Source organism: Sus scrofa, chromosome X (assembly GCF_054392235.1).
Source record: "Sus scrofa isolate SSC_HxYL_T2T_F1_AM1 chromosome X, Sscrofa_HxYL_maternal_Yorkshire_Landrace_v2.0, whole genome shotgun sequence".
Classification (NCBI taxonomy): Eukaryota; Metazoa; Chordata; class Mammalia; order Artiodactyla; family Suidae; genus Sus; species Sus scrofa.
In genome coordinates, this window is record NC_139401.1 from 108,451,324 (window position 1) to 108,475,971 (window position 24,648).

The window sequence follows — 24,648 nt, forward strand, 5'->3', positions numbered from 1 at the left end:
AATGACCAGCACAATAAAATACAGAACCGTACCATCTCCACAAGGCTCCATGAAGGCAGGATTTGTTTGTCTCTGTACCCCCAGCACCAAGAACCAAGCCTACCACACAGTAGGCCTTGGTTTCTGCTGACCCAGATATAATAATGTGGGAGTCTCAGAGGACATGGCAGAGACAGGCTGAGAGCGTAGTGGTGACAGCACAAGTAGTGGACCATGATTTTTTTTTAAGTTTTCCTTTTTATTTAAAAAATTTATTATTTTGGTTGCACCCACAGCATGCGGAATTTCCCAGGCCGGGGATCAAACCCGCGCCACAGCAACAACTGGAACCACTGCACTGACAGTGCCAGATACTTAACCTTCTGAGCCACATGGGAACTCCTGGACCATGATTTAGTCTTCTTGGTGGGCAAAATAAAGGCATAGTGCTAGTGAAGGCAGAAACAAATTATCATTTATCCCCTTTCAACATTCCCCCCAAATCAATTAAGTATCAAAAGTTTAATTTCTTGGGGTTCCCTGGTGCCTAGTGGTTAAGGACCTAGCATTATCACTGCTGTGGCTAGGGTTACTGCTGCAGCTTGAGCTGGACCCTGGCCTGGGAACTTGAACATGCTGTGGGTGTGCACCCCCCAAAGCTTAATTTCTCAAAACTAATAGCTATTTAGTAAAACTAATAAACACACTTAGCTTCATACTTGAGTGATGTTGATATTTATTGACATCAATGCAAAACAAGCTATGACTAAAAGTTGCTATTTTAACAGGAACAAATATTTGTGCAGTTTCCTTCCTGGAGAGGGTATGCACTCAGCTCATGAGACCTAAGATAAAACAAAGACTGGATTGTCAGGCAACAAATAAGGGTTAAACTTTACCTACTAATGTAAAAATTGCTAAAGGCAGAAGATGTCTTAAAAAAATTTTTTATGCTAAGCTCATGTAAGCAAACAAACAAAAAAAATAAAACGAATCCTGAAACTTTAGGATATAGGATATAGACATGACTAAATTTTTGCATAAGCGAAAATTTGTTATATCCTTCACTGTATTACAATCACATGCTTGTTGCTTCTACACTACACAAAGTCAACAGTTATCACCAACAATGACTATAACTAGACCTGAACAAGACCTCAAAGTGACTCTGCTCCACGGAAATTAAGAAAATTCAATCCAGGATGAACAAAGCCTTTTGATTTTAGAGACAGTTCTCATATCTTCTTCTCATGTCATACCTAATTAAGTCCTCTCTTGACATTTCCTGCCTGCAAATTGCAATGCATGTCCTCTCCCTCAGCTTTGTCTGACACTTTAAAATTAATTTGTAGGAACTGCATAAAAAATGAAATTGTACTTCCAATCTGAACCTGCAATCAGGTTCCTGCTTTGACGCAAAACATACTCCTCTGCAGTGGACCCCACCAGCACAGCGACCCCCTTTCTCTCTCTATTCCTTTGCCCTGAAGGCACTTCTGGATTGCTTAATACGTGCTCTTTGGCTGCCTAGACAGTCAGGACACCGAAGGCCATTGGGACTTATCACTCCTCGCCTCCTTCTTTTCTATGGCTAATACCACTTTCCTGCTTTTTGTCTATGGTTGAATCTCCAGACTTGGTGCTGTCATCAGGGGGACAGAGTCGATTTCGGCTTCGAGCTCCTGGTTGGTAAAGCTGCATTGCTGGGCGATCCTAAAGTAAAAGGAAATGTTAATGTCACAACATTGCTACCAAGTATTTACAGGGGATTTTGGGTCATTAAGTTAGGTATTGATGTATACCCAAAAGAATTCATACCAGACCACAGTACATGACAGTAAGTGTTGATGGTGAATTTGCTTCTAACTGCTGCTTCCTTTCTCCTATCTACAAAGAAATCATTTCATACAAATAAGTATTATTTTATATGCCTAGGGTAAATTTTTAATAAATCTATTGCTTAATTTTCTTAACTTGCTCAAGATGAACTAAATCAGCCTAAATAGTTTTTATTTAGAAACTACCCATTACCTCTCTCTCCTCCCCATCAGTAAATGACCTTTTTTTTGGCCACACCCATGGCATGTAGAAGTTTCCTGGTAAACCCTCGCCACAGCAGTGACAATGCCAGATCCTTAACCACTATGCCACCAGGGAACTCCAGCAAATGACTTTAAAATGGACCACCATCTAAGAAAATTTTAGGAGTAAAAACAACAGTAATAAAGAATGCAAAGTCTTAAGTGGAGACTTCCCTGAAATTATGAGTTCAGACCCTTGTAACTTATCACAAACATGACTGTCTTTTAATTCAGGTTTGACAATGTAACAGCCCAGCTTTAGACTCTCTAGGTGGCACTTTTATTTTTTTTTCCTTTTTAGGGCCACACCTGCGGCATATGGAAATTCTCGGGCTAGAGGTCAAATCAGGGCTGCAGGTGCTGGCCTACACCACAGCCACAGCCACATGGGATCTGAGCTGCATCTGCGACCTATGCCACAGCTTGGGGCAACACTAGATCCTTAACCCACTGAGCAAGGCCACAGATCGAACCTGCATCCTCCAAAAGACAATGTTGGGTCCCCCCACTGAGCCACAATGGAAACTCCTCTTTAGGTGGCACTTTAGAGCTCAGGTTCCCAAATAAGCCTCAGTAAAGTCACCATGTACCTCTCAGTTCAAGTAATGTGTTTGGTTTATGACAGTATGATCCTGGAAAACTTAAATGTATAGGCCTTTTCTTGAATTCAACAAAACAGGTTGTAAATCAACTGTAAAAACAACAACAACAACAACAACAAAAAAAAAAACAGGAGTTGCTTGCCTGTTGTGGCTTGGCAGGTTAAGAACCCGACTAGCATCCATGAGGATGCGGGTTCCATCCCTGGCCTCGCTCAGTAGGTTAAGGATCCAGCATTGCTACAAGCTGTGGTGTGGGTCACAGATGTTGCTGTGGCTATGGCGTAGGCCTACAGCTGGAGTTCTGATGCAACTCCTAGCCCAGGAACTTCCATATGCCACAGGTGTGGCCCTAAAAAGAAAAACAAAACAAAACATGACATGAGTCTTCCTTACCCTTTCTCCCTGATATGTAAAATTTAGCCTTAAAGCATTATTCTCAAGTGAATAATTTCAGCAAAATATTTCCCTGTTTTAACAAGATGATATGTTAAAACAGAAGACTGTTATGTAGTATTTTTTAAAAATGGATGATAGGGGCTCTCACTATGCAAAGATGGGACAAATTAAACAACAGAGATAATAACTAATAATAACAAGTTGGAATACACCAAATATTTCTAAATCCACAAGTTCTTAAAACTAAACAGAACAAAACTCACTGATAACCCCTAGAAGTTGCCAGGACACCAACTCATTACTCTGAATACTGTAAATAAAGGGAAAGGATAAAGTGTTTATCTTGCTTTTCCTGTGTAAACTGAATTCCAGGCTAACCAAATAGTTGATGAGGGAAAATTCCTCTTTGTAGAAGAGTATCAGATCATAAATGCCACAGGAAAGGCAGAATTTGTACATATACACCATTTTCCAATCTCCCCCCGCCCCCATGAAATAAGGAACTGAAGCAAAATCATTAGGAGAAGAACTAACAAAAAAATTTGTTTTGGCCATGACCAGGGCATGTGGAAGTTCCCAGGCCAGGGATCAAACTGGAACCACAGCAACAACCCAAGCCACAGCAGTGACAATGCTAGACCCTTAACCCACTAGGCCACTAGGGAACTCCCCAAAATTTTTATAATAGATGGACCAGACTTATAATACCTGAACCAATTGATCAATTGTTTTTTCAGCTTTTTATCTTGAAAAATTTAAGGGAGTTCCCGTCGAGGTGCAGCAGAAATGAATCCGACTAGGAACCATGAGGTTGCAGGTTCCATCCCTGGCCTCGCTCAGTGGGTTAAGGATCTGGCATTGCCGTGAGCTGTGGTGTAGGTCGCAGACTCTGATCTGGCATTGCTGTGGCTCTGGCGTAGGCCGGTGGCAACAGCCCCGATTAGACCCCTGGCCTGGGAACCTCCATATGCCGCGGGTGTGGCCCTAAAAAAAGGACAAAAAAAAAAAATTTAAAATCTATAGAAATGTTGCAAAACTTAGTCAATAAATGCCTAATACCCTTCTGCTAGATTCACAATAGTTAACTTTCTTTTTTTCTTTTTTGGCTATACCCACAGCATATGGAAGTTCCCAGGCAAGGGGTCAAATCCAAGCTGGAGGTGCAACCTATGCCACAGCTGCAGCAAAGCTAAATCCTTAACCCACTGCACCAGGGTGGGGATCGAACCAGTGTCTCCACAGAGACAAGCCAGATAATTAACACTCTGTGCCATAGCAGGAACTCCTGATTAACATTTTGTCACATACGTGCAGGCACACATGTATAAAAACACATTATTATTTTTGCAGAACCATTTTAGGGTAAGTGCAGACATCATGACCCTACATCAAGAAATACTTCAGCTTAAAAAAATTAAAAAAATAAAATAAAAAGGAGTTCCCGTAGTGGCTCAGTGGTTAATGAACCCCACTGGTATCCATGAAGACACAGGTTCAATCCCTGGCCTCGATCAGTGGATTAAGGATCTGGTGTTGCCATGAGCTATGGTGATGGTCGCAGACACGGCTCAGATCCTGCATTGCTGTGGCTGTGGCGTAGGCTGGCAGTTACAGCTCCAATTCTACCCCTAGCCTGGGAATCTCCATGTGCCTCGAGTGCAGCCCTAAAAAAAATAAAAATAAGGAGTTCCTGTTGTGGCGCATCGGAAACGAATCCAACTAGTAGCCATGAGGTTGTGGGTTCAATCCCTGGCCTCGCTCAGTGGGTTAAGGATCCAGCATTATTGCCCTGAGCTGTGGTGTAGGTTGCAGACAAGGCTTGGATCAGGCGTTGCTGTGGCTGTAGTGTAGGCCGGCAGCTGTAGCTCTGATTAGACCCCTAACCTGGGAACTTCCATGTGCAGCAGGTGCGGCCCTAAAAAGCAAAAAAAATATAAATAAAAAATAAATATTTCAGCTAACATCCTAAGAACAAGGACATCCTTGGAGTTCCCATCATGGCTCAGTGGTTTGCAAAAAAAAAAAAAAAGGGAGTTCCCGTTGTGGCGCAGTGGTTAACGAATCCGACTAGGAACCTTGAGGTTGAGGGTTCGATCCTTGCCCTTGCTCAGTGGGTTAACGATCCGGCGTTGCCGTGAGCTGTGGTGTAGGTTGCAGACGCGGCTCGGATCCCGCGTTGCTGTGGCTCTGGCGTAGGCCGGTGGCTACAGCTCCGATTCAACCCCTAGCCTGGGGACCTCCATATGCCGCGGGAGCGGCCAAAGAAATAGCAACAACAACAACAACAAAAGACAAAAAAAGACAAAAAAAAAAAAGGACATCCTATCACGCAACCATAATACGATTAGTGTTGACCAGTCTTAACATCCTGCTTAAAGGCTACCCTGACATGTGCTTCCTGATAAGATGCAGCAGGAACTGCACACCACCGCCTATGAGGTATTCTCACCGGAAATTGAGATGATGAGGGGGCTGCCTGTTTCGGGGAATAGAGTTTGATTGGCACACAGCCAGGCTCATTCTTTTACATTTGGTCTATGCCTACATTCCTGCAACACTTACTGGTTGTGACAGAGACCATATGGCCCATGAAGTCTAAAATATTTACCATCTGGCCCTTTACAGCAAAAATTCGCTGACTCTGCTCTAGATATGCAGAAAACTGCCGGTTTTTGAGGAAACATAGAAGGTAGAGGAACATGTTAAAAGATACCATAGGGACATAATTAGCCAATCTGGACAGTTAGAAGCTCTACATGACAAATTTGTTTCTGCAATAAATAAATGGTAGGAAAACAAAAGGAGGAGGAATTGTTTGGGTTAAAAGAGACTTAAGAGGACATTTCAAGCAAATATAATTTGTGGACCTTGTTTAGAGCCTATAAAAGATTGAGACAAGAGTTCCCGTCGTGGTGCAGTGGTTAACGAATCCAACTAGGAACCATGAGGTTGCGGGTTCGAGCCCCGGCCTTGCTCAGTGGGTTAACGATCCAGCGTTGCCGTGAGCTGTGGTGTAGGTTGCAGACATGGCTTGGATCCCACATTGCTGTGGCTGTGGTGTAGGCCTGCAGCTACAGCTCCGATTCAGCCCTAGCCTGGGAACCTCCATATACCGAGGGAAGCGGCCCTAGAAAAGGAAAAACAAACAAAAAAAGATTGAGACAATTGGGAAAATCTGAAGAACTGGTAAGATGTTAGGGAACTACTGTCATTCTTTTTCCTAGTCTGAAAATGACATTAGGGTTATTTTATTAAGAAGAGTCTTTAGGGAAGTCCCTGGTGGCCTGCTGGTTAAGGATTTGGTACTTTCACTGCTGAGGCCCAGGATTCAATCCCTGGTCTGGGAACTGAGATCCCACATCAGGCTGGTGCTCACCACTGCCAAAAAAAAGTCTTTACTCTTAATACTGACATATTTAAAGAAGAAATGATCTGTCTAGGATTTGCTTGAATATAATCCAGAAGTGGTATGATGGATAGAGTGGAAAGAAGATTGGCCATGAGGTGATAATTGTTGAAGCTGGGTGACAGGTATTATGTTGTTCCTCTGTTCTACTTGTGTGTATGAAATTTCTACAGTACGTTAGTAAAAGGACCCCCACCAAGAATGAAAAAAAGGTGCAGTTAAAGTTCATCTTTAAAAATTCTATAACAAGCAAAAAGTTAGCCCTTTCTTTTACACTTGCAGGAAGAGAAAAAAAAATCCTCACGAAAATGAACAAGTTTAACAAAAAGCAGCACCTTGTTTCTTATGCGATCTCTCTTAACCACTTCTTCTTTCTTTTCAGTTTTTTCTGAGCTGCCTACTGGTTCTGTACTTTCAGTCTTCTTGGCTTTATCCCGAAGTGCTTCTTTCTCTTTTTTCATTTCTTCTTCTTTCCTTTTAAAAGCCTTCTCTTTCTCATAGCGCTCCTTCTGCCTGCGGCGCTCCTCTTCCTGCCGCTTCAGCCTCTCTCTCTCCCGCAGTATGCGCTCCTGGTCACGCTCATAATCCCGCTCCCTCTCCCTGTAGTCTCTGCTGCTCTCATCTTCAGGTCTGCACAGAAAACAAATCTGAGAATGCACCCCCGAAGATCTTCGAATCACAAATGCAGGAACACTCTGATCCTGATCTGGCCACTACAATGAGGTGGTACTTTTCGAGCAGCATTAAAAAAAAAAAATGCTAGTATTTTGAAAAACAAACACCCCAAAAGTCAGTCACCCAGATTAAGATGCTAAAATATTTGAAACCTGTCCTCCTCATTCCCCTACCCCTCGTAAAACTGGGAATCTTGATTCAGGTACAAGTCCAGGACACAGCAGTAAAACTAGCCACCTAGAAACATATCAAAAACAAATGTACCAAAGAGCCCTCGACTACCGACCTCTTAGGCTTTTCATCTTTAAATTCACCATCAGGACGCTTGGGCAGTGTACAAGTTTGCCCACTGGCTCTTTCATCACTCAGATTCTCTTTGTCCAATTTTTTGACCTTTTCTCTTTTGTCCAATTCTTTTTCATCTCCTTTTTCTGGCTTCTTGAGCAGCTTTAAAGAGAACAAATTTAAGTTTATTTTGAAGGGTGGGACACTGTCTTCTGATTCTGCCATAGAAAACAATATACTAAATATTTTCAATTTGGGCTAAAGAAGGCCCCTATCTCTGCAGGTACTCTTAAACTTTCAAGTGAACAACTAGGGCAGGAGAGCAGTAATTTGCTAAAAGGATGCTATTAATGTGAAAGTGTTATCCACTCAAATAAAGTGGTTTAATCACTTTGTGGCAATAGGATCAAGACTCCTTTGGCCTTAAATGGGTCAGCTTTTAAGTAGATCAGTGCACACTTCCAAGTATCACTTGACAGAAAAATATGCCACAAATTTCAAATGCTAGGCAGATCATTACTGTTGGACTATTTGCATGTAGTAATTAGAATGACAAATACCTTGGCCACCAAAGGAGAGATCCATTGCAGGAATAATCTTGCCTTGAGTCTGAGAGCAGTAACATACTTATAATGGTATAATCATATTATCATTAGAGATGAAAAGCAAGAATTACTTGGTATTTGTTTTAAAAATCCAAGTACCTCATATAACAGAACTGTGAAGTTCCATCTCTACTGAATAGGAATTCTGCTCAATGTCATATATATATATATATATATATATATATATATATACACACACACACACACACACACATATACACACACACACATACACACACACACATATATATGACAGAATGCAATTCTAAAATAAAAGTGGTTTATAAAATCCAAATTGCTAACAAAAGTTTTTCTCACCTCACTGCTACACATCTCTCTGGTATACCCCCAAGTGTTGGATATTCACAGAGATTTTTAGGCACAATAGAAGAATTTCAAGTCTCAGAATGAAGGCATCATACGAAGTTTCATCTCGGGATGAAGGCATCATACAAGCCACCAAGCGAAAGGCAAAGCACCACAGGACTTAAGCAGGAAGTATTTGGGCACACAGACAGCCACTGCAAATGGCAAGTCCAAACGGGACACTAGGAAGGCACCAGTGTGAGGTGAGGATACCATGTGCAGGTTTCACCGGACGTGTTCTTATTTCTCTAATGAACATCTCTGTTAGAAGCCAAGATGTTCATTACTCTAATAAGAACATTAACGAGTATCTCTAGCATGGCTGGCTCTACCTCTGCCTTGCTGCTAGTTAGAAATAGCAAGTCTGGGTCGCTTGCGCTTGCGGCATGGCGGACAGGAGAGATGGCTAGAAGGAATTAAGATGGGAACCTCCCCACCCTGGGGGCAAGCCCTGTATTGCCAATGAGTCCTGGAGAGCCTCAGGGAAACCTTGCCACGTGAGCAGCTGAATTTTGAGGAGGTAAAAGGAGACCCTGCCACCACCTCTGATGTTTTCTCTGACTTTCTCTGAAGTATTAGATATAGGTACTTCCCCAGACAGTTCTCTGGAGCAGGGGCTGCCCGAGCCACACCCTCAGAAGGGAAGCAGCAAGGCTGGGATCTTTCTATAGGTTTTCCTCTTCCTACATGCAATGTGCTAATCGGAATCTGCTGCTCACAGATTCCCAGGTAGATGCAAGAAGGTAACGTGAGGAATTGTGTGAGGGGGAAGGGACGTAATGCAGGCTGTGTATCCCTAGAACTCCCACAAGGCAGCCAGTAACGAGAGGCATATAAAGAGAAGAGAAAGAGCTCTTTAGGCATGGTTGTCCTCCAGCTGTATATTGTTGAAGCTTCTGGGTATACAGCAGAGCATCAGGAAGTTATCTGGGCTTCCTTCTACAAGAGGAATTTAAAATGGCTCAGCTTTTAAGAAGATTCAGGTCAGTCAGAAGGAAATTTCTACAGGTAACACTACCACCACCACCAAAAGGACTTATTAACTAAGACCTGTGTGTGTGACATGATACTAGGTGCTCTGTATCATGTACTTGGTCCTTACATTTTTCTGATTCACAGCTTGTAACAGAAACCTGTGTACCTGAAGACAGTGGAAAACAAACAGATGAGGCAACTTCATGTATCAAATACGAAGGAAAAGCTGAATATAACCCATAATTCATGCCAGCCAGCCCTAAGCCCTTATTTAGGAGGAATTGAGACTAATAATCCAAAAATTGAGCATTTCAATTATTAAAAATAACAAGTCTGCACTGAAGAAATATTATGTAAACTACTTAGTCTTTCAAATTATCTTAAATTAAAAAATAACACTATTACTATTACAGGAAAGATTTCTATTGATTCACTTCCCCCTTCAAAAAAGACAAATACAAAACCAAAAAAACTGTTTACACCAACACAAGATGCATGCATATTTGAAGAAGTAGATACATGCAACTTTCAGCAACATGCAGTCCATTTCAGCTATTTCATACCTTAATCTTTGGTTCATCCTTTAATTTGTCCCTTTCTGGAACTCTGTCTATCTTCTTTAGCTTTTCTATATCTTTCCTTTTTCGTTTCTCTTCTTCTTTCCACTTTCTCCTCTCTTCTTCTCTTTGTCTTTTTCTTTCTATTTCTCGCCTCCTTCTTTCTTCCCTCTTTTCTTCTCTCATCCGCTAGAAAGAAACAATAACACAAGCCTTCGAGTAAGATAATTACCACCAAAAACTTAATCCTGAAGGTAGGGTGGGCACCCACCTAACTGTATCATCTTTCCCACTTTCTACCTCCTTAAATCCCGTCCCCACCCCATTCAGAATCTGAGAGCAAATAAAGACCAGGGCCTGCTAGCATCTGCTGCCTTGCTACATATCCAGAAGCTTTCTGGAAAGCAAGACAGTGTCTCTAGAACAAGATAAGGACTTCATGGGTTTGCAGAGTGAATCCTTGGTCCAACAACCAGAGTGAGGGAGAGGCCCAGAGAGTGAGGCCAATGAGCCAAATCTTTAGAGAAGAATGGTAGAAAAAGTAGCTATCTCTCCTATAGGATCCCAGTGCTCTTTTACAGAATCTGAACCAATGAAACAGAAGTATTGAGAGAACCATAAAAACGAAAGGTTTACCTGCTTGTTTTTCAGGAAGCTCAAAAGTGGGGTTGTCTTTTTAGCTACACAAATGTAAACAGATTATTAATAATACTTATCAACCCCTAGAAAGGATGCTATTTTCTGACATTCCCTGCCAACCACCAGAGGTGGGAAAAGACAACACTTAAACAGTTACGTTCACAACTGTGTTACTGGAAAGAAATTTTACAGTATTCTATTTCAATTCTGAAGGCTTAAAATACTTTTTTAAAAATCGAGAAATTAAAACAATAAAACAATTCTTAACGTAATTTCCAGTGTCAGTGAGAATGAAGTGCAAAGGACAGTCTCTTGTTTTACAGATGGGAGCATAAATTTGTTCAACCAAGAATAAACTGGGGTAGGGGACTAAAAATATCTAATCTTTCTGACCCTGTAATTCCACTTCTGGGAATTCATTCTATGGAAACTATCAGAAATGGGCTTATACTAAACATCCATTAATAAAAACCAAGTTTTAGAAGGATACCTAATTAATTTTTCAATATTCTGAACAATGTCATCTAGCCTCGCAGCTAGCTCTTTGAAAACCGTACTTCCAGAGTTCCCATCATGGCTCAGTGGTTAACGAACCCGACTAGCAACCATGAAGACGAGGGTTCTATCCCTGGCCTCATTCAGTGGGTTAAGGATCCAGTGTTGTGTTGAGCTGTGGTGTAGGTTTCAGACTCGGCTCGGATCTGGCGTTGCTGTGGCTCTGGTGTAGGCTGGCAGCTACAGCTCCAATTTGACCCCAGCCTGGGAACCTCCATATGCGAGGGCTGCGGCCCTAAAAAAACAAAAGACCAAAAAAAAAAAAAAAAAAAGAAACACCGTTCTTCCTTTGGATAAGTTCTAGGAGTGGAACTCCTGGCTTAGGGGCTCTGCTTATGTTTACGGTTGATACAGTAGTGACAACTTACCACTACAACCAATATCCAAGCTAGAACTTCTCAAGAGGTTTTCAGTTTTGCAGTAACTTCATTTTTTGACATTTTCAGGTCAAAACTTTTTTGAGAAATGTGAGCTTATTACTAGAAAACATCCATTGATCTTCAAAGGCACACCAACATCTTAAGGTCCCATATGAGTCTTCCAACTTTTTACATTTATGTTACATTTGTGTGGGACTAAATAAGTCAGAGCATTTCCCAATCTTATCAATGCATTCTCATAATCCTGTAAGGCAGGCATTATCTGCACTTTATAGTAGAAGAAAGAGTCTCAGAGAAGTTAGTGCATTCCACATGGTCACACGGCAAGCAAGTGATAGAAGTCTGACAGGTCTTCTGATGAAAAAGCTGTTGCCCTTAATTCCTTTTGCCCACTTACCTATTAATTCTCTATTTTTTGCTTCTATTTCTTCTAGCAGTGTCTCTGGAGTAGATGTCATTTTCTCATTATCTGCAGCATAACTTTCCAAAAATTTTCTATATTCTGGATCTAAATAATTGTTTAAGTAAATAGAAAATAGAGCAGACTTTGAACAAAATAGGCAATATTATCTAGGATACTAACTTATCAAAGAAGACAATTTTCTACTTCACAGAAGATTGACAATAAATCCAACCATACCCACAAGACACACTCTTTAGGGCTTTATTGGTCACTTCCTCTCAGAACTCCTGTTAGGGATATCTCTATGGGAGTCTGGTGTAACATGGAATCAAGGAAAATGAGCCACTACGCATTATAATTATATATTTACACGGGAGTTCCCACTGTGGCACAGCAGAAACAAACCCGACTAGTATACATGAGGATGCAGATTCCATCCCTGGCCTCGCTCAGTGGGTTAAGGATCCAGCGTTGCTGAGAGCTGTGGTGTAGGTCGTAGGTGCGGCTGGGATCTGGTATTGCTGTGGCTGTGGTGTAGGCTGGCAGCTATAGCTCCGATTCAACCCCTTGCCTGGGAACTTCCATATGCCGCGAGTAGGGTCTTAAAAATAAATAAATAAATAATCGTATATACACAACTTCTAGGGATGTTAAGTAGATTTTTTTTTTAATTGGCCACACAGCGTACAGAAGTTCCCAGGCCAAGGATCGAACCTGTATCACAGCAGTGACAATGCCGGCCCTTAAACTGCTAGGCCATCAGGGAACTGCAAGTAGTTTGCTTTTAAAAGTCACTGCTGGAGTTCCTGTCGTGGCGCAGTGGTTAATGAATCCGACTAGGAACCATGAGGTTGCGGGTTCAATCCCTGCCCATGCTCAGTGGGTTAATGATCCAGCATTGCCACAAGCTGTGGTGTAGGTCGCAGACTCAGCTCGGTTCCCGAGTTGCTGTGGCTCTGGCGTAGGCTGGCAGCTACAGCTCCGATTAGACCCCTGGCCTGGGAACCTCCATACGCTGCAGGAGCGGCCCAAGAAATGACAAAAAGACCAAAAAAAAAAAAGTCATTGCTCCTACTAAATCACAGTCACACTTATGGGAGACCTGCAAGTTATAGTTATGGGACCTTCAGAAAGTACCGTGTATAGCATGTAAGCAATTCCTGCATGGGTATACCTCACTTTCATTAAACTCAGCATATGAAAATTGGGTATTTTTTTTTTTTTGTCTTTTTGCCTTTTCTAGGGCCACTCCCGCGGCATCTGGAGATTCCCAGGCTAGGGGTCTAATCGGAGCTGTAGCCACTGGTCTACACCAGAGCCACAGCAACGTGAGATCCGAGCCGCCTCTGCAACCTACACCACAGCTCACAGCAACACCGGATCCTTAATCCACTGAGCAAGGCCAGGGATCGAACCCGCAACCTCATGGTTCCTAGTCAGATTCGTTAACCACTGTGCCATGGCGGGAACTCCAAAAATTGGGTGTTCTAAAAAGATAAATGAGGGAGGAGGTCCTAGATGTCGCACTAGAGGTGATGGTAACTCCTGGATTTCCTTCCTCGATGCCTCTGACATCAGAAAAGGTCACACATCTGAGTCATTACATTGCTTATATTTGGAGCATGCAGTGTAGGACATGTCACCTGATCTGGTCTTCCAGGTCTGCATCTACGATATACACAAGGAGCAGCTGTGTGTTGAGTCTTCTCTGTGTTTTCTTTATAAAATACTCATTATAGTAATAAATAATTGAAACCAAACTAATTGATTCTAAAATATCAATCTGATATAAAATATAATGCAACTAAGTGATTATCGAACACAGCCACATTACAGAGATCTCAAAATCTGGATCCAATTTACCTTAAATGGAAATTATTTCAGTGTTTTAGTTCCAGTATTTAAGGTAATTACAATGTGCAGTTAACTGCACATTCAAAGCCTAGAAAACAGGGCTGGACACTTCAGCTACTTGATATTAAGTTACTTAAGTATAGAAATTTTTCCACCACAGTTCTTCCTCTTTATTTTATTTTATTTTTTTTTTTTTTGTCTTTTGTTGTTGTTGCTATTTCTTGGGCCGCTCCTGCGGCATATGGAGGTTCCCAGGCCAGGGGTTGAATCGGAGCAGTAGCCACCGGCCTACGCCAGAGCCATAGCAACGCGGGATCCGAGCCGCGTCTGCAACCTACACCACAGCTCACGGCAACGCCGGATCGTTAACCCACTGAGCAAGGGCAGGGACCGAACCCGCAACCTCATGGTTCCTAGTCGGATTCGTTAACCACTGCGCCACGACAGGAACTCCAGTTCTTCCTCTTTATAAAAATGGAAATCAAAAGTCAAATAATCATAAAAATGAAGTCCTTTTGTGATGCAGCAGGTTAAGGATCCAGCATTGTCACTTCAGTGGCTTGGGTCACTGCTATGGTGTGGGTTCAATCCCTGGCCCAGGAACTTTCACATGCCTTGGGGCACAGCCAAAAAAATAAATAAATAATAATAATCATAAAAATGGTAAGAGACCTCAAACAGTTGTACTTTGAAACATGTTTTTTTTTTTTCATTGTCATCTTTTTTTTTTTCTTTTCTCTCTTCTTTTTATGGCTGCACCTGTGGCATTTGGAAGTTCCCAGGCTAGGGGTTGAATCGGAGCAGCAGCTGCAGGCCTAAACCACAGCCATAGCCACACTAGATCTAAGCCGTATCTACAACCTATGCCACAGCTTGCAGCAATGCCGGATCCTTAACCCACTGAGCAAGGCCAGGAATCGAACCTGCATCCTCACGGAGATGATGTTATGTTCTTAACTTGCTGAGCTGCAATGGAAATTCCTTCATTGTCCTCTAATGAACATACCTAAGGTAATTTACTACTCAACAGTTACCAATATTTGGCTTAATGGTAGAGAAATGAAAAGCTAGTAGTCAAAGAGTGAAAACTGGAAACCCATCTCCATTCTAACAACCAAAGCTTTCATCAGTGAATTACATTTCCTATGAACTTTATTTCATATGTTTTCTTATTTTAAAAGATTGGAGTCCACTTAATTCCTACAAAGGTCATGTTTTAAAAACCCATGGCATAAGCATTACAAAACTAGAGCTATACTGTACCATCGTCAATAGTCCCAACTTTAGTATCTCTTTTCTTGGTCTTCTTTTTTGCAGCTTTTTGAAAGGGTGCAAATTCTACTATGGCAGGATATTCCTGACCTGTTTAGAAAAAAATACCACACTTGCTATAACAAAGAAAATGTCAAAAGTGGACACAAGAGAGTCAACCCACCACTCTCTAGGCCTCCTTTAATGACAATGATCTGAATAGGGTCTCCCAACAAGCATAAATCACATTGGTACAACTAACATCAGCATGTCACCAAAGGCGTTCCCAATTCATACTGATAGCATAATGAAAATATATGGGAAGAACTTAAAACATTCACTTAAATTCAACCTTTTTTTTTTTTTTTTTTTTTTTGTCTTTTTAGGGCTGCACCCGTGGCATATGGAGGTTCCCAGGCTATGGGTACAATCAGAGCTGTAGCTGCCGGCCTACGCCAGAGCCACAGCAACGCGGGATCCGAGCCACGTCTGCGACCTTCATCACAGCTCACAGCAATGCCGGAGCCTTAACCCACTGAGCGAGGACAGGGATTGAACCTTCATGGATGTTTGTCAGGTTCATTAACTGCTGGGCCACGACAGGAACACCTCAACCTTTTTTTTTTTTTTTTGCTTTTTAGGGCTACACTTGTGGCACATGGAGGTTCCCAGGCTAGGGGTCGAGTTAGAGCCACAGATGCTGGCCTACACCACGGCCACAGCCACACCGGATCTAAGCCACATCAGCAACCTATACCACAGCACACAGCAACACCAGATTCCGGAACTACTGAGTGAGGCCAGGGATCAAACCCCCATCCTCATGGGTACTAGTCGTGCTCTTAACCTGCTGAGCCACAATGGGACCTCCAAATTCAATTTCTAAAGTGTGATATTGTGATATATGGGGGAAAAATCTACTAACTAATTTTCACTTTAAAAAAAAATCAGAAATCTCTAGGATAGGCAAAGCTATATAGATAGATAAGCAGCAGGAGGTAGTGGTGGGGAGGATGGGGAGTAATAGCTAATGGGTACGGGGTTTCTCTTTAGAGTGATTAACATGTTCTAAACTTAGATTGTGGTGATAATTGTACAACTTCGTGAATATACTAAAAAACACTGAACTGTATACTTTAAAGGGGTGAATTTTATGGCATGTGTGTTATATCTCAGTAAAGGAATTAAAAAATACACCAGGAGACACCAAAAGCACAGGCAACAAAAGTGAAAAATAAACTGCTGGGTTCCTGTTGTGGCTCAGCAGTAACGAACCCAACTAGTATCCAAGAGATTTGGATTTGATCCTTGGCCTCACTCAGTGGGTTAAGGATCCAGTGTTGCTGCAATATGCAGTGTAGGTCACAGACACGGCTAGGATCCTGAGTTGCTGTGGCTGTGGTATAGGCTGGCATTGCAGCTCCAATTTGATCCGTAGCCTGGGAAATTCTGTATGCTGAGGGTACGGCCCTAAAAGACAAAAAAAGAAAATGTGCCACTTCAAATTTAGGAATTTCTGTGCACCTAAGGATACAGAGTGAAAAGGAAACCTACAGAATTGGAGAAAATATTTGCAAGTCATATATCTGATATGCAGTCAATATACAGGATAAGTAAAGAACTCCTACAACTCAACCAAAAAACTCAATCTGGTTAAAAAATGTTCAAAGACTCAAACAGATATTTCTCCAGAGATGATATACAAATGGCCAATAAGCAAATGAAAAGTGCTTATATGCTCAAGCATATGAAAAGATTAAATATTACCTCACTAATCATAGGGAGTTGCAAATCAAAACCACAATGAGATATCACCTTATACCTGTCAGGATGATTACTATTAAAGGGGAAAAATGGGAAAAAAAGAAAATAGCAAATGTTGGCAATGACATGATGAAATTAGAACTGTCATGCATTACTGGTGGGACTGTAAAATGGCATAGCTGCTACAGAAACAGTAAGATGGTTCCTCAAAAAATTGAAAATAGAATTACCACATGACCAGCAATTCCACTTTTGGGTATACATTCAAAAGAAATGAAAGCAGAGACTTGAACAGATGTTTTTACATTCATAGCAGCATTATTTACAATAGCCGAAGGTCCCTTACAGATGAATGAATAAAAGAAAATGTAATATATACATACAATGGAAAAAAATTCTTTTTTTTTTTTTTTTTTTGGTCTTTTGTCCTTTTAGGGCAGCACCTGTGGCATATGGAGGTTCCCAGGCTAGGGGTCTACTCGGAGCTGTAGCTGCTGGCCTACACCACAGCAACACCAGATCCAAGCTGTGTCTGCAACCTACGCTACAGCTCACAGCAACGCCGGATCGTTAACCCACTGAGCGCGGCCAGGGATCGACCAGCAACCTCATGGCTCCTAGTCGGATTCGTTTCCACTGCACCACGACAGGAACTCCACAATGGAATAAAATTCTAACACATGCTACAACAGGGATCAACCTTGAGGACATTGTGCTACGGGAAATAAGTCATCACTAAAAGTCAAATACTAAGTGATTCCACTTATTTGAGGTACCTAGAATGTCATTCATAGACAGAATGATGATTCACAGAGTTAAAATGGTAGTTGCCAGAGGCTGGGGGAGGGGAGGAAGAAATGAGGAGTTGATTAAATGGACAGTTTCAATCTTACTAAATGAAAAAGTTCTGGAGATTGGTTGCAGAACAATGTGAATGTACTCAACACTACTGACTACACACATAAAAATATTTATGATAAATTTTATTTATATGTGTCTTACCAGTTTTAAAAAATGCAGACAAAAAAAGTAATGAGGTAACGATATGTACTATAACATGAATCTTGAAAATCTAAGTAAAGCAGCCACAAAAGGCCACATTTGTATGACTCTGTTCATATGAAATGTTCAGAATAAGGAAACCCATGTTAGTAGATCAGTAGTTGCCAGGGGCTTGGAGGAGAAGAGAATGGAAGATGACTGCTAACGGATATAGGACTCTTTTTGGAGCTGTGAAAACATTCTGGAATTACATAGTTATGATCACTACAAAACTTTGTGAATATACTAAAAACCACCGAATTTTATGGTATGTGAATTATATCTCAATAATAATTTCTTTTTCTTTTTACAGCCCCACCTACTACATAGGGAAGTTCCCATGCTTGGGATCGAATCAGAGCTGCAGCTGCAGGCCTACACTACGGCCATAGCGATGAGGGATCTGAGTGGCATCTGCAACCTATGCCACAGCTTGTGGCAATGGCAGATCTTTAACCCACTGATCAAGGCCAGGGATTGAAACTGCATCCTCATGGAGACCATGCTAGGTTCTCAACTTGCTGAACCACAATGGGAACTCCTTCAGTAATAATTTTTTTTGAAAACCCAAGTAACTATTGGAAAAATACACCAGATCCCTGCTATAGAATAATGTCAAACAAGGCATAACATACACCATCCTTAGATCTTTGGCCTGCAAACATAAAACAAGAATAAATAACTAGAACTGACCATTAGGCATCACAAAGCAGTCACAGAGGAAACAAGACTCTAGAAATCCTAGCAAATGCAGAATCAGATGACCTTAATAACTGATATATTTGAGAAGGAATAAACTAGACTGCAGCAGAAGGAAATTGTGGAATATAGGCTGAAAAAAACATAAGTGAGGCCAACCTATGGAGGATGCTGACTACCAGGCTAAGGAATTTGATCTTTTTTTCCCACAACTGCTATCCTAAAAAACTACTTTCTTTTCCTCTCTTTTTGGCTGTGCCCACGGCATATAGAAGTTCCCAGGCCAAGGACTGAACCTGCACCACAGTAGTGACCTAAACCACTGCACTAACAACGCTGGATTCTTAACCCACTATGCCACAATGGAACTCCTTAAATCACTATTTTCAAAAAGATTAATTTCATGGCAGTATAAGGCTGAACTAGATAGAAATGGGAAAATCCCATAAGTTAAGAGACAGTGGTTATCTAAGCATTAGGTGATGAGGACATAAAGTGTGCAAGTATTATTAAGTCTAGATGAACAAGATATTAAAAAGTAACAAACTGACAAAATCCATCACTTATTTAAACATAAGTGATAAAAAAAGAGGAAAAAGTTAAACATAACTCACATTTCCTGGAAATCACTGTTACCCTACTAGAATAAACTTGGAGTGGAGAAGTGGCTGGTTTGATGGGATTAATAAAAGCTGGACAAACGCAGTAGCAATCCTTCAACTTTTTTTTGTCTTTCTAGGGGCGCATCCTCGGCACATGGAGGTTCCCAGGCTAGGGGTCAAATCGGAGCTGCAGTCACTGGCCTACACCACAGCCACAGCAATGCAGGATCCGAGCTGTTTCTGCGACCTATACCACAGCTCACAGCAATGCTGGATCCTTAACCCACTGAGCGAGGCCAGGAATCGAACCCGAGTCTTCATGGATGCTAGTCAGGTTTGTTGACCGCTTGCTAAGCCACAATGGGAACTCCCAGTCCTTCAATTTTTACTGACATATTCCCTAACAAAGATTTCATTTTTACCAACTTTGAAGTAATACTGAAAACAAAATAACCTAACAAAAATACACAGCATTCACCTCTGGTTGCAAAGCCAAAAGAAAAGTGGCAAACGGCAGCTTGGACATTCTCTGGCTAAATGCTGTAAGCAACACAGAAAATTAGAACGCAGAAGTTTTTCTCCCCTATAAACTCCTGGATACAAAGTGGAAAATCAACAAGTTTGATATTTTAATTACACACAATTTAGAATGTTAAACAATACTACAGCTGGCAATTACTGACATAGAGAATCTGAATTAAGTATTGGTCCTTGAAGCAAGATGAGAAGTAAATATTTAAAACTTGTCATACAAGTTTAAAAAGTCATTTATCAGTATCACTGCTGAAACTAGTACATACTCAAAACATCAACAGGTCATCTAATACAGAACCAAAAAAAACTATCATAGGAGGATCAAACTACAGAAATAAGTTAATAAAGATACCTGAGGGCTGTGAAAAGTCACGTTATTTATAAGGATGTAATAAGCTTATCAAAGGTGTAAAACTCTTTAAATGTTGCTGATTTTATCACCCAGGGTTTTAGGAAAGCCATGAAGGTGTTGAGAAAACATTGTGATACACACACATTGTCTTAAAACGACAAAAAAAAAAAAAAAAAAACCTCCCCTTCAGTTAAAAGGACTCACCTTTATTGTCAAGGAATACATAACCATCAAAACGATCCCTGAACAAAATAATGTCCTCCTGGTTTTTAAAGTTGATGTATGCTCTGGCATACATGTGAGGATACAGACTGCAGGGAGGAAAGCAATTATGTAAATATGCTGGCAGGTGTTTGGCTGAATTACAAGTATGCATACATTAAAAAGACAGGTTCAAAAACCAAATGGAAAACATTTGCAGGATAAAAAAGAGTGGAAGAAACCTTTTTCATTTACCCCCTCCCTCTTTTATTTTACCTAGTATCATTAGAAAAAAACTCAAAATAATCATGCTCAGGCATAGGCTGAAGATGTTCCTGAAGCTGCTCCTTGGTCAAAGTGGGCGGTAATCTCCGAATTACCACCTTAAGAAATGAATAAGGAAAATGAAATTAGTACAAATCAATTTTCTGTCATACCTGAATCACTGTCCCTGAAGAAAGCTGGCCTTTAAAAGATGAGATCACTTATAAAAACCCGGGAGAATGTTCAGAATGCTTAGAATGATTATTCAAACATAATAGTAACATAGGTTTTTGTTTTTTTTTAATACTCTCAGAAATGAGAACCGCCTAGAACAAGGAAAATCTCAGTTTCTGTGAATCCCAAGCCCCTCAGTTTACTAGGTTTTCGCCTATTTTCACTAGTAGTAAGAAATTAGTAAGCCAACCCTGGTCTTTTGTGGGTGCCATGAATTCTTGATTTATTAATATCTCCCCACCACATCCAACACATCCTAAAACAAAATCCTTACTTATTCAGGATAAAGAATTCAAAACTCTAAGGAATACCCCCAACTCCCTCATTGCTTCCAAAAAAGGATGGACCGATCAGGCCCCCATACCATTAATCTCCCACCGTCTCCCTCAACTAGCCTCTATTAATATTCCTGTCACAAACTACTCCTACCCTTGATGGCCCCTTCTCTAATAATTCCTCCCAATTAACCCCATTCTCTGCACTATCGCTCCCCCTCCCATTATCATCTCAGAGCTCTGACCTAAACCCTTCTTTTCTGGGAATCCCCCCACCTTCCCTCACAACCATCTCGGGGCTTGACCGGGAGGGGCTCCCCCATTTCGTGTAAGTGGATGAGACAGGGTGATGCGAATTTCACTCGGGCGAAGAAACAGAGAAAGAGACTGGGAGAGGAAGAGGGTAGCCCCGTTCCCAACCATCCTCCAGGGGTGGCGGAACCGTCCCGCCCTCTCCTGGGCCAACAGCCGGCCAGACACCTTGCTCAACGCCTCTTTCTTCTCCTTGTTCCGATCCTGCTTATCTTCCCCTTTGGTGCTGTCCCCCGAAGCCCCACCGCCGCTGCCTGTGGCCCCCGGGGGAGTCAAGAGGGTTACTCGCTTCTCCTTAGGCCTATGATCCTTCTCCTCCTTCATGGCCACGGATTCGCTCCCCACCGCGGCAGCTCGGCCCAAACGCCGCTACGCCGGGCACCTACGACTCCCAGCCCACTCAGGGCAGAGCTCCGCCCCCAACAAACGCCCCTAGTGATAAGCCGAGCCCAGCGTTCCATTGGGCCCCGCCAGAATCTCGCGAGACTTTACGGCGTCCGGCTTCCTCTGAAGGAAAGGTTGTAACACCTGGTGTTAGTTTCCCGCCCTCGGAGTTCCCGCACCGCCCAATCCCCTTGCGGCCCAGTCTCCCTCGGGGGCACGTCATTAGCAACTCCGCCATCTTGACTAGGACGACTCTTTCACCGACTACAAATCCCGGCATACAGAGCGGGTACCCGCTTCTGGCCGGGCGTTTTGGAGCCAAAGGTGTCTCTGGGTCCCTGTTTGTAAGTAGATGGAATCCTTAATCTTGAAAGTTTAGTGTTTTTGAGATCAAAAGACACGTTGTGAAGGCTTCCTTTTCCTCAGATAAACCCAATCTTATCCAAAGTTTACCTCACTAGGGGAATAACTTATATTGTCTATCATTGATTGTAAAGTGTGCTTTCAGAAAGTTTTTTAATTTCTTTTCCTTATATGTATTAGAATCCATAAACATAAGCACGCACAAGACGCTGATGTTTAAAGGAGCAGTATGACCAAGATATATGAATGATATTTGTTTTCATCGCCCTCTTTTAAATAAAAGGAATCTATCATGGTACTGATACCCCCACAGGGAGGAGAAAATAAAATAAAACCCAATTTGCTCTAGATAAGATTGCCCTCCTTCCCGCTTAAAAAAAAAAAAAAAAAAAAAAAAGGCCAATTATGCATTATTTGTAATAGCCCCAACCCGGCAACATCCCAAATGTCTGTCAATGGGCTAATGCACAAAATGTGGCACATCCATTGAATGAAGTGCTACTCAGCAATAAGAATAGACTGATACGTCCATCCACATGAATGACCAATGAGGACGCATGTTCCATCCCTGGTCTCACTCAATGGGTTAAGGACCCAGCGCTCTGCAAACAGCGTAGGTCGGGTCGCGGATGTAGCTCGGATCCGGTGTGGGTGCAGCTGGAGCTGGGGTGTAGGCAGGCAGCTGCAGATCCTAATCAACCCCTAGTCCTGGGAACTTCCGGAAGTGCAGCCCTTAAAAAAATGAATTTAAAAAAAGAAAAATAATAATTGATACTTCCATCCGCATGAATGAATCGCAGAATGATTATGCTGAGTGAAAGAAAACACAAAGAGAGTGCATGCTGTATGATCTCATTTATACAACATTCTAGAAAAGGTAAAACTATCATCCTTTAAAACTACATTAATAACGGAGTTCCCGTTGTAGCTCAGCGGTAACAAACCCAAGTAGTATCCATGAGGACTCGGGTTCCATCCCTGTCCTCGCTCAATGGGTTAACTATCCGGCATTGCCCTGAGCTGTGGTGTAGGTTGCAGACGTGGCTCTAATGTGAACTATGACACATCATCAATTTTAAGATGTATCTTCATTTCAGAGGTGTTAAAATGTGAAAAAAAAAGTCTTAGCATTAATTGAACACATTATATCTGTATTATGCACAATTAAGAGGAAAAAAAGTGAAATGGGAGAGAAGGGCAAATGATAAGCTAGAGAGAGACACAGATTCCCACAGTGAGCGGAACCAAGTTAAGGATAAGATAATGGGGGTTTGGGTTGGAAATGCTGTAAAGTTAGGTTATGATGATCGTTGAACAACTCTAAATGTAATAAAATTCATTGAGTTAAAAAAATAAAGTAGTCAAACTCATAAAAAAAAAGGGTGAGATAGAAGCCTAAGGGGAAAAGCCACAGGCTCAGGGCCAATGTCCCATTTTTGCTGGTGTCTAGAATATATTACCCAGACTCTACTTAACTTTTCTCACCTGTGTTGCCAAGCTTATGCTCGAGTTCTTAATTCCTGTTGCCATGACTATTTCCTTTTTTTTTTTTTAATGACTATTTCCTGGTATTTGAGATCTCTGACTCACTCTTGCCTTCAGTACCTGCCCACGCTCTCTCATTCTTTTTTTTCTTTTTTTAGCCACACCCAAGGCATGCAGAAGTTCCGGGGCCAGGGATCAAACCCTTACCACAGCCTGCCCACCTTTCATCATTTTCAGGTAGACCTTTACTTGCAGTTAGTTGTCTTGATAGAATGGAGCTCCAATTTCTAGGAGGCCTGTGGGCTATTGTCTTTGAAAGGGAGGCTATATTTGCATCACTCTTGTTCTAGTTTTCCTAAGTCATTGTTCTACAATAAAGCATAACATTCTAATTAAAAGAAAAAAAAAAAAACGAGTTCCCATCGTGGCTCAGCGGAAACGAATCCGACTAGGAACCATAAGGTTTCGGGTTCAATCCCTGGCCTTGCTCAGTGGGTTAAGGATCCGGCGTTGCCATGATCTGTGGTGTAGGTCTCAGACGTGGCTTGGATCTGGCGTTGCTGTGGCTGTGGTATAGGCTGGCAGCTGTAGCTCCGATTTGACCCTTAGCCTGGGAGGGAACCTCCATATGTCATGAGTGAGGCCCTAAAAAGCAAAGCAAAACAAAACAAAAACCTTGCCACAGCAGTGACAACACTGGATCCTTAATCCAATGAGCCACCAGGGAAATTCAGTACCTACCCACTCTTACAAGTCTAGCTTGAGTATCTGTCTCTGACCTACTACTTAGCTTTGCATTTGCATCTTGGTGTATGTCTATTTGATTTGTTTTATTATTATTTTTTGTCTTTTTAGGGCTGTATCCACGGCATATGGAAGTTCCCAGGCCAGGGGTCAAATGGAAGCTGTAGCTGCCGGCCTACACCAGAGCCTCAGCAACGTGGGATCCGAGCCGAGTCTGCAACCTACACCACAGCTCATGGCAACACCAGATCCTTTAACCCACTGACCGAGGCCAGGGATCGAACCCGAAACTTCATGGTTCTTAGTTGGATTTGTTAACCACTGAGCCACGACAGGAACTCCCCACAACACCACATCCTTAACCACTAGGCCGCCAGGGAATTCC

The 24,648-nt window shown here is 41.9% G+C and overlaps 1 protein-coding gene and 1 long non-coding RNA gene across 8 annotated transcripts; one reads left to right on the forward strand and one right to left on the reverse strand.

Annotated features, from left to right (window-relative positions):
• Window positions 1-698: 698 nt before the first annotated feature.
• Window positions 699-21,652, reverse strand: UPF3B (UPF3B regulator of nonsense mediated mRNA decay). Of its 7 annotated transcripts, none has more exons than XM_085008302.1 (12): window positions 21,456-21,652; window positions 20,479-20,585; window positions 20,206-20,312; window positions 15,022-15,120; window positions 11,899-12,009; window positions 10,564-10,607; window positions 9,934-10,116; window positions 9,498-9,536; window positions 7,426-7,586; window positions 6,800-7,094; window positions 1,798-1,866; window positions 699-1,692 (listed from the first exon to the last, which is right to left on the reverse strand). In XM_085008302.1, the coding sequence occupies exons 1-12, from the start codon at window positions 21,609-21,611 to the stop codon at window positions 1,543-1,545; spliced, it is 1,521 nt and encodes a 506-aa protein (XP_084864428.1). In that variant the 5' UTR covers window positions 21,612-21,652; the 3' UTR covers window positions 699-1,542. The 7 variants fall into 7 exon arrangements, with proteins under 7 accessions (XP_084864428.1, XP_084864430.1, XP_084864429.1 ...); XM_085008304.1 differs by lacking the exon at window positions 20,479-20,585 and adding an exon at window positions 20,640-20,668; XM_085008303.1 differs by lacking the exon at window positions 9,498-9,536.
• A 252-nt stretch (window positions 21,653-21,904) lies between these two features.
• Window positions 21,905-23,757, forward strand: LOC146394769 (uncharacterized). Its single transcript, XR_014835579.1, has 2 exons — window positions 21,905-22,015; window positions 23,678-23,757. It is a non-coding gene; the product is annotated as an uncharacterized LOC146394769 (long non-coding RNA).
• The last annotated feature ends 891 nt before the right edge of the window (window positions 23,758-24,648 follow it).

Coding starts and splice junctions, on each gene's coding strand:
- UPF3B (XM_085008302.1), bottom strand. CDS start 21,611: ATGAAGGAGGAGAAGGATCATAGGCCTAAGGAGAAGCGAGTAACCCTC. Junction 10,117..10,563: donor GCTTCCTGAAAAACAAGCAG/GTAAACCTTTCG, acceptor GTTTCTTTCTAG/CGGATGAGAGAAGAAAAGAG. Junction 9,537..9,933: donor AGGATGAACCAAAGATTAAG/GTATGAAATAGC, acceptor CACTGTCTTCAG/GTACACAGGTTTCTGTTACA.